Source organism: Microplitis mediator, chromosome 7 (assembly GCF_029852145.1).
Source record: "Microplitis mediator isolate UGA2020A chromosome 7, iyMicMedi2.1, whole genome shotgun sequence".
NCBI classification, from domain to species: Eukaryota; Metazoa; Arthropoda; class Insecta; order Hymenoptera; family Braconidae; genus Microplitis; species Microplitis mediator.
Genome location: NC_079975.1, coordinates 1819581 through 1829663, shown reverse-complemented (window position 1 = coordinate 1829663; position 10083 = coordinate 1819581). Strand labels below are relative to the sequence as shown.

At 34.4% G+C, this 10083-nt stretch overlaps 1 protein-coding gene across 7 annotated transcripts in view; it reads right to left on the bottom strand.

Moving 5' to 3' along the window:
• LOC130670833 (cryptochrome-1-like) overlaps window positions 1-10083 on the bottom strand; it is a 30388-nt gene that overhangs the window by 17146 nt on the left and 3159 nt on the right. For 4 of the 7 annotated variants that reach the window (XM_057474394.1, XM_057474397.1, XM_057474393.1 and 1 more), the window contains exons 2-10: window positions 7990-8391; window positions 7600-7851; window positions 5582-5766; window positions 5103-5332; window positions 4754-4921; window positions 3873-4013; window positions 3504-3655; window positions 2658-2860; window positions 2051-2077 (exon numbers count right to left, since the gene is read on the bottom strand). In XM_057474394.1, coding sequence (XP_057330377.1) covers window positions 2051-2077; window positions 2658-2860; window positions 3504-3655; window positions 3873-4013; window positions 4754-4921; window positions 5103-5332; window positions 5582-5766; window positions 7600-7851; window positions 7990-8285 — 1654 coding nt within the window. In that variant the 5' untranslated portion in view covers window positions 8286-8391. Of the gene's footprint in view, window positions 1-2050; window positions 2078-2304; window positions 2525-2651; window positions 2861-3503; window positions 3656-3872; window positions 4014-4753; window positions 4922-5102; window positions 5333-5581; window positions 5767-7599; window positions 7852-7989; window positions 8392-10083 lie in introns of all 7 variants that reach the window. The other 3 variants (XR_008990435.1, XM_057474398.1, XM_057474395.1) reach the window with 3 other exon arrangements.

Sequence of the window (10083 nt, the reverse complement as noted above, 5' to 3'; positions counted from 1 at the left end):
ACGATGCAACTTTGGCGAACACGGTTCATCATATCATGTGGCAACGACAAACGTGTGACCGAAGTTGTACAGTACAAGCGAGGTGTCTTCCAGGGAGATTCCCTAAGCCCTCTGCTGTTTTGCATCTCACTGCTGCCGATATCTGTTGCGCTACGCCGTACCCGTGGATACTCAGTGGGCCCACCAACTGATCGGAAATATTCGATCACCCACTTACTCTACATGGATGATCTGAAGGTATATGCTCCTGATGAGGAACACCTTCAGACAGCCTTAAACATTGTAGGGGAGTATACACGGGATGTCGGCATGGCTTTTGGGTTGGACAAGTGCGCGGTCGTTAATCTGGTGAGGGGTAAGTGCTCTGATTTGCGCGAAGATATCGAGTTAGTAGATGGGAGCGTCATTGACCATCTTGACGCCGGAGAGTCGTACAAATATCTAGGGATTGACGGGAGTCCTATGCAGGATGTCTCGAAAATCAAAACGACTCTCTGCAGCGAGTATGGGCGGAGACTCCGGAAAATCTGGTCATCAGAACTTTCCGGGAAAAACAAAGTCTCTGCAACTAACATGCTTGCTGTCCCAGTACTACTCTACTCTTTCGGTGTCCTTAAATGGACCCGAAAAGAGCTTAGAGATCTCGATATCAAGACACGCAAAGTCATGAATATCAATCGGAGCATGCACCCTAAATCCTCAGTCACCAGATTATACCTTTCCCGGCACATCGGAGGGAGAGGTCTACAGAGCTTGGAGTGTCTACACGATCGTTTAGTTTTGGGTCTAACATACGAAGTTGTCAATTTCACAGCAGATGAGAACGACTTCCTTATGCAGATTGTTCATAGTCATGAGAATCTGCAGAAGGGAGCGTTCTTATATAAGGCAGCAAAGTACGCGGCAAAATCCCTCGGTCTCGGAAGAGTAAACCCTCTTATTGAACTCTCTAAGGAGGAATTTAAGAGTGTCGTCAGGAATGCTGAGCAGCAAAAACTGCTCAGTACACACATGGACAAGTCCATGCACAGCGTGTTCTTTAAACACGTGCGTGAACATGGCTTGTCCACCCAGCTGACGTTTTCCTTCCTTAAGTCAGCTGGCCTGATGTCCGAGACCGAAGGATATATTTTTGCCTGCCAAGATGGTGTAATCAATACCCTCGAATACCGTGCGAAAGTACTCCAGATGCAGCTACCCGACACATCATGTAGGGTGTGTAAGCAACATCCTGAGACGCTTATGCATCTCTTATCAGCATGTCCTGTGCTGGCAAGAAGTGCATACATTCAGCGTCATAATGCTGCTCTGCGAGTACTTTACTACCACCTCAGACATACGCACGGTATCGATAAAACACCAGTGCTGCCTTATCTGCCAGGAGATATTCCGCAAGTTGTTGAGAATGACCGTTGCCGCATTTATTGGAACGTGCCATTCGCAACAACGCGGAAAATCGACCATAATAAACCTGATATTGTGCTCTTCGATAAAACCGCTCGTGACATTTATGTCATTGAGTTTTCAGCTCCTGCTGAGTATAACATTACGGTTAAAGAAGAGCACAAACACGAGATATATCAGGATCTCCTGTTCGAAATTGGCAAACTTTACCCAGGTTACCGTGTCAAACTTGTCGTCCTCATTGTTGGCGTCCTAGGAGGGATGAAACAGTCGTTTGTGTCTGCACTAGCTAGAATACCAACTTGTTCAGCGCAAGTTGAGTTTCTGGCATCGCGGATGCAAAAGGCTGTTATTCTCGGGTCCCTCCGTCTCCTAAGGCAACGAAACTTGGCCTGCTGCGCATGCTGATCATCTTGTTGATGATGCATCGCAGCAGTTACGATTTGGCGCTCAGCTGAGGCCCTCGGTAGAGTCGGACTACCGGGGATAACCCCCTGAGCATTTAACTAAAAAGAAATAATAATAATAATAATAATAATAATAATAATAATAATAATAATAATAATAATAATAATAATAATAATAATAATAATAATAATAATAATAATAATAATAATAATAATAATAATAATAAATAATTTGTTACCTATTGTTTCCCCGTTAGCGATGACTCCTGTACATGCAGTAACCCGTAGTCCAAGTGAAGTGAATTTAAAAAATATAAAAAAAAAAAAAAATATATATAAAAATGTCTTGTTAGTCACGATCGTCTCCTTGAATTTTATGTTATCGACAAAGAATAATAATAAAATAAAGAATGAAAAAAAAAAAAAAATTTTTTTTCTCTTCTTCAATTCTTACAAAAGTATGATCGGTAGCAAGTAACACTAGCTTACTTACCTAAATGCTACATGAACATTTTCATCCCCCTCTTTCTCTCTCTGTTATTTTCCCTCTCAGTCAGACGCGGTGAATCGATTCGGGTAAAGTGGAGCATTGGGAGCAGAGCCGAGCTTGAGAGCTACAGCCTTAGGGCCAAGGGTAGTGTATAAGTAGTAAAACCCAGCAGTAGTGAGCCACTAGGGCACTGCTGGTAGATAGAGGAATCTAAAGAGATGAACTGGTAGGATGTACAAGATAACATATTATATATATTTATATTTATATATATGTGACAGCTTTGCTGAGAGAGGGAGAAAATGTCGAGGCACGTTTTTTATAAACAAATTGTTAACGAGACAACTTACACTTACCGTTGTCGCGGTACTTGCTGAGTTGTTGATACACTTGTTTCATACGTTCAATGTTGATACGTGAGCTTTTGCTATGGTTCACCATCGGCAATGGGTAGTCGCGTCCTATTATACATTTAGCAGACCGCTGGACGCATAGAGGCGCCACCCATGGCTCGTGGATGTAACGGGTTGGGTAATTTTTCAGTACTGGTAAATATCGTCTGTCCAGATGTCCATTGCAATTAAAATTTTTTTTTATCCCACATAATTTACAAAAAATTTAAGGCAAATTTAATCAATCGATTTTTTAAAATTATGAGCCGATTCGCTCGAAGACTGGAAAAAATTCGGACTGATTGCGGATTTTATTTAAATACAAATTCAAACCCGGAGGTTGAAAAAAAATCACTTCGCTTACGGAGTAAAGGGGGAGTTTGTTTTTGTCAGGAGTGATTTTGGAGTGAACTGGATTTTATTTAAATCCACATGTACCTGAAGATCGGAACGTTTTTCACGCAATGAAACTGAAAATAATTCATGAAATTTGTGTCTAAAGGCGAATTTAGGGGTAGTTGGGGTGGCCTGTTATTTTTGGGTGACGTGCGAAATATTTCTGAAATCTAGATCCGGTATATTTTTTACTTTTCATTTCTTTTTTCTCATTTTTGTTCCGCGAAAAACGTTCCGATCTTCAGGTACGTAAATCCACATTCACTCTGATTCGGAGTTTGAATATTAAAATAAACTCCCGTTCGGAGTGAATTTTACTCAGAAGGGATTAAAAAAATAGTCATCTGCTCCGCATTCACTACGCAAATTTTTTACAGTGTAGAGTTTAAATGAAATGATAGAGATATAAATTACCTGATGTAATCACCATTTGGATCGGCTTTGCGGCCAAAGCGCACTGGGCAGTAGCAGTGAAAAAATTGTTGGAAAAATGAACTGCATGAGAGCCACATCCACATGCCGGCATTGACAGACCAATCGGCGTCGAGTAATAGTTGGTCGAATATCTTTCAACAGTAAGTGGTAAATTTAATTGTTTATTATATTATATATATACATATATTTATAGATTTTGTTTGTTAAGGTGTAGAGCGTAAGTTGGGGTGATTTTAAAAATAAGATTGCGGATATTAAGGGAAAATTTATGAGCTTGTGATTACTTGGAGTTGGTATTGGACTCACGTACGAGCGGGACACATTTTAACAGTGTGTTTATTTTTTTACCTTCATCCCTTCTTCCCAGGAGATCCAGAGATCGCCCCTTGTCAAAAAACAAGCGACTGCATGACGAGCAAGATGATGAATCCAACCCTCCTCACGCAATTGCGTCATTATTGCGTCTATCCACGGAAATCCTGTTTGACCCTGATAATGTTTAAATATAACAAATTACATTGTTATATAAAATATTAATAGCTCAATTTTTATTCTACCAATTACGTGTTTTTTATTTACAGAAAACAATTAAATTTATTTGTTTTTTTGAACTTCATTTTTTTATGATTAAAATTCAATAACTTACTAAATATTGAGTCTATAGAAAAATTTAAAGAATAACTTTTTTTAGCAAATTTAATTCTCTATAAATTTATTCCTATACAATTTTACCGTATCTTTGATAGATAACTTGTAACTTAAATTTTTAAGTATTCAGTTCATAGATAAATTAAAAACTCTACTCCCATTAGTGTTCTAGTTTTGAAACTTAAATTCTGACTAAACTGTTGACAATACGATAAATATACATCAATACAATTTTATAGGAAATTAAATTCTCTACAAAAAAGTATCAGGTGACTTTCTCCCTAAATCCAATTGTTTAGACACAATCGTAATTGAAAGTCAAGTACACAAAACTTACGAATTTTTTATTTTTTTTTATTTTGATAATTTGATTAAATATCGATATTTTTCAGCTTTTATGTCTTCGCAACACACTCGTCATTGAAACTATACAATTACATAAGCCCTCTAATTTTTATATCAACCTCAAACAATAACACCGAAAAAATCAAATCCCAAATTCCCGAGCATCGATTTCCAAAATCTCAAAAAGAGAAAAAAAGTTTACCAAATTTATTTATTTAAATATTAAAATAACTTACATTTGCCCATTTGGCCAAAGCTTCATTATTTTTATCCCAGGGAATTTGCAAACAAATCGGGTTGCCTTGCATCCGATCAAAATTTGGATTTTTAGTTGCCGCGCAGTAAAAAAATTCCCGCCACAGCAATTGCCCGTGTAATGACAGCGGTGGCGACGCCTTTTTTATCTAAATAAATATATTAATTATATATATGATGTATGAGGACTTACATTTTTCTACGCCCTTTTGGCTAATGGAAGTTCCCAAAAACCAAATTGGCGAATAAAAGTATAATGGCTTTTGGAATTAGTAACGCGATTTATTAATTACGTATTGATGAGGATAAAATAAATGAATAAAATAAAACCTTTCGATATAAATCTCTAAGCTGGTAGTAAAAAAGTCTGGTGCTGAGACAACCAAATCGTAAATAAGGTGATAAACTTGTTTGATTGGGTAATAGAGACTGCGGTGTCATTTTGGGTCTTCCAAAGCTAGCGACCCATGCTTTACGACCTAGATGACGTTCTAGACGTGCTAATGCTTCACTTTCACCGCCGACCCAGACCGATGACTGAAGACCTTCTGTATCGAATCCTGCGGAAAATTAGACAGCTGTATTCGGTCTCTTTGCCACTAGATCGTTACATTGATCGATCCCTCATTATACTTTTTTCTAATACAGTCTTAATTATTCATTAATATGATTGTCAATTTTTCAAACTACATCAGCAAGAGCCACCGATTTAATTTTTACAATTGACTAATTAATTGGGTATGAAAAAAAAATTTTTACTGGAATCCTTATAGAAAATTTTTGGGAGTAAAATTAGATTGGAGTCTTACCGAGTTCTTCAAGGGTCGGAACTCCGTATAAGTCGTCATGGTCATCTCTGAGAGGTGTGTAAGCGTCGCCAAGACTCTCGGCCGTTATCGACGGGACTGGAAAAATCGGCGGGTCCATTTCCGCGACTATACTTTGAAACTGATGATAAGTCAATGGCGGCTTTCCCCCATTTCTGTCTAAAATTCTGTTCAGTAAAAAAAAAAAATTTTTTTTCATCAACAAAAGTACCCATGGGGTAAAACGGGCCGTAATAAAAAATACTAATTTCGGTAACTTTTAAATTTTGCGGTTGAAAATTTTCTTTTGCGAACAAAAATTTCATGGGATAAAACGGACCGCAATAAAAAATACTAATTTCGGTAATTTTTGAATTTCGCTGTTAAAATTTTTTTTTTCCAACAAAAAATTAATGGGGTAAAACGGACCGCAATAAAAAATACTAATTTCGGTAATTTTTTAATTTCGCTGTTAAAATTTTTTTTTTCCAACAAAAAATTAATGGGGTAAAGCGGACCGTAATAAAAAATCCTAATTTCGGTAACTTTTAAATTTTGCTGTTGAAATTTTTTTTTGTCAACGAAAAATACATGGGGTAAAACGAACCGCAATAAAAAATACTAATTTCGAAAACTTTTAAATTTCGCGGTTAAAAATTTATTTTATTTTATATATAAAATATTTATTTAGAGCAACTGGGAAAAATTTTGAGAATAAACGTGGATTAAATTTGGAGTTTAAATAAAATCCATATTCACTTCCGATTTTTTACAGTTTAAATTTAAAAAAAAATTTTAGCGGAAATTTTATTCATTTTAAATGTAAATATTTTTTCTTTCAGCTTACACTGACAGAATAAAAATAAATTCATGTCTATTTATGTGTTTATTGACATTCAAAAGATACAAAGGGGATGTAATTCTCCATCAGTTATTTATAAAAAATATATATATATATTTTTATATGATAGCGAAGAGTGTATGGGTAAATATAATTTGTTATCTATTCGAGTACAATGCATAAATATTTCGCAAAAAAAATTTTATGGGCGACCTAGATACTATACATTTAAATCGTTAGTTTTTTTTTCTAAAGTTGATTTTTTTTTTATCCGTAAACATCTATCACACGTTTTGAAGATGGAGTAGTACACGTTTAAATGCCAGACTCGTAGAGTTTGCGTTTCATTCTCACGCACGGTTTGATACTTCGTTATAATTCGAGCCTCTTCATTCCCATTTCTCCAGGGAATCTCTTAATCTCTTTGATGCGCCAGGTGCGCTATTGTCGGTCACATATATTTTAACATATACCATTTATTTAAATATATTTTATAACTAGAAAAATATTTTTTTCATTTATTTTACTGCGCTCTTCATACTCTGGAGTAACTCTAGTGATCCTCGAGAATTTACAAGCATAAAAAAAAAAATAAAATAAACCTGAGTTTTATTTTTCGCTTAATATTTAAGTAGAAAAATTATTTTATTCAGACTAAATATTAAATAATAAATTTATTTAAACTGAAAAATATAATTTGAGAAATTTAAATTTTGGGGTAAAAATCAAATTTTTAAAAATTTTTACCCATGATATTTCAGAGGAAGGTCGTGTAGTTATTTGAAAAAAAATTCACAAAATTTTAGGAATGAGGGCCGTCATGCTCCAGATTTTTAACTTCCCGCTAAGAAAATTGTAAATTTTCAAAAATTCGGGAAGTTATTGGTTTCGGTCCGATTTACGAAAATCGAATTTCCATCAGATGTCGACGTTTCGAGGTCCTAGGAAGCTATCCTGACTAATTTCACGATGATGTCCGAGTGTATGTATGTGTGTACGTACGTACGTACGTATGTATGTATGTAAATATTCATAATTCTTGAACGGATAAACCGATTTTGTACGAGATAAGCAGAATAATTTGTACCAGATGTTCAAAAGTCAAAAAATAATTAGCGACTCAGGGGGGCCGTCATACCCCGGTCTCCTCTATGAAAAAATGGAATGAATGAAAACTTACTCATCTAATTTATAAAGCGTATGAGAAACCATTTGCAGAACAGAGATCCCAAGTTCTTTGCACAGGGTAGTGATATTGTGGTCCCTCGCACGGCCAAATGGTTCCGGGTCTTCCTCGAAGGTGAGATTAGTGGTGCCCCATTCGCGGAATATCTTCGGCAACACGTCTGCCGGCTGTCCGCGAATTACAAATAACCGCGAGTTCAATTTTCTGAGTGACGCATCGAGATCTTCGAGACACTGGAGAAGAAATCTGTAGACAATTAAAAACAAATTCTTATATATTATATATATATTTATAATAAACTTTTATGACAGGAGCATATGTGGTGACATATAAATTGTTCTTACAATAAATTACTCGGGTAAAAATAATATATCGTAAACGAACCTCCACTTGTTGATGCCGATACTTTTACTTCCAGCTGACCAAGGATCGATGACAAAAACGCATCGGAAGGTATTTGCACCACTGAGACCCTCCCTCAGCGAGGGATTGTCATGTAGTCTGAGTCCTTTTCTGAACCAGTGAACTGTGTGTTTACCTCTGTCACTAGTTGTTGCACTGCCGGTTGTTGTTGCTGTCCCAGTCCCGCTGGCAGTTGTATTGGGTGTGATCGAAGCATCTTTGATACCTTTACAGCTCGGCACACTTCGACCACGATTATTATGACGACTACCGGTCATATCTTTGCCAGTTCAATCTTTAGTCATTTTTTACATTTTTTTTACGTCACTTTCACTTAAATAAATAAATTACTATGCATGTACATGTGTAATAACTTTTTCCACTCTAGAAAAAAAATATTAAGTCCATTGTAAAAAAAAATTTCATCAAAATTTTGTTCTCAAAATTTTTTTTTTAAATTACATAGTATAGACATAAATTTTTGCCCCAATGTCCATGACGAAAAATTAATTAATCCGAAATTTATTATTAATTATTAGCAAGTACTTGAAAATGTAAAAAGTTTTTGAAAGTAAAAAAAAATAATTCTTGTAAGCATTGAGTGCTTAGACACTTATATGTTACATTAAAAACAAAATATATACATTATAATATACATTAAAGTCTGTCAGTTTGCAATAAAATTTTTTTTACGCTTACTCCAAAATTTACGTCTCGTAATAACTTTTAATTAAAAGTATTTCCATTTTATAACATTACCCAAGTATTGCTTTCCTTTACTTACTATCTAAAAATATTTTCCCACCCTATTGACCACAAGTGTCATATAATTTTGTCCCGCGAAATTTAAAAAAATACTAAAACGAATTTTCAATCATTTACAAAAACGCCTATAACTTTTCAAATTTTGAATTTATCGATTCGTTGCCCAATACCTTTTTTGTAGCCCATTAAATTCTCAACAAAATTGTTTTAAAACTTTTTTACGTAACTTCAAAATTTCAGAAGCTACGATATTTATTTCCTCGAGCTTTCAAAATTTCACTTAAGGACGTCAAAATTTTTTTTGCATTTGTACTAAATAATTTTGTACAGAAAAAAAAATTTTGCTATAAAATTACACACTCACATACACATATATTTATATATTTATATATATATGATATAACATTACAAGTATTAAGTAATAATGAAGGCTCACATTAACATTTATCGTATCATACTGTAATAGATGCCGCTGGGCATTCAGTAAGAGAGAAAGTCCTGTATATATATAAATATATATAAACATACATTTTTTAAAATATTTACCGGCTTGTCACGTGTATAGCAACGTGCAAATATTATTATATACATTTACTTGATCCCTTTCTCTTTGTTTTATTTTAAATAATTACTGCAAATATAATCCTTTGTCTACTCATTTCATTAATAGTACGAGCATTAATTTCTATAATTTCCCATTTATTTTTAACTGCACATACATAATTACATTGCATTGAATTTCAGAAATAGATAATTTACTATAAATTTTTTAATAGACAGAAATTCGCGGCGAGCTTCGAGTGAGTAATTACGTGGAAATTTTGGACTAAAAAATTTAAAAAAATAACAATTTATTTTTAGAGCTTAAAAAAAAAATTACTGGTCAATAAAATAAAATTTAAAAATATAAAATCAGTACAAAGTGTAAGCCAGTGAATATTTTATTACCGACTATTGTTTTATTATATAACTTTTTAGTTCTCTTAACTCGACACAGTAATTATCGGGATTATATTTTGAGAGACTGGGTTACAATCGCGTTAAATATTACTCAATAGGTTTCACCGGTCGATCGATAAACTTATCAGTTGCAGTAATACAAGGTCATAGACATTGAATATAAACTATTGTCTGTTGTCTGTTATCGGTTAAAATATATAATAAAAAAATATAACTGGTGTTATTGATATTATTATTTGTCACTGTTGGGTGTGATTTTAATTTAATGAAAAGTCTTTTCATATATCGGTGAATAAATTGATTCAAATTAAAACAATTAACGGTTGGATAACTTTGTAGGGATGCTGGTGA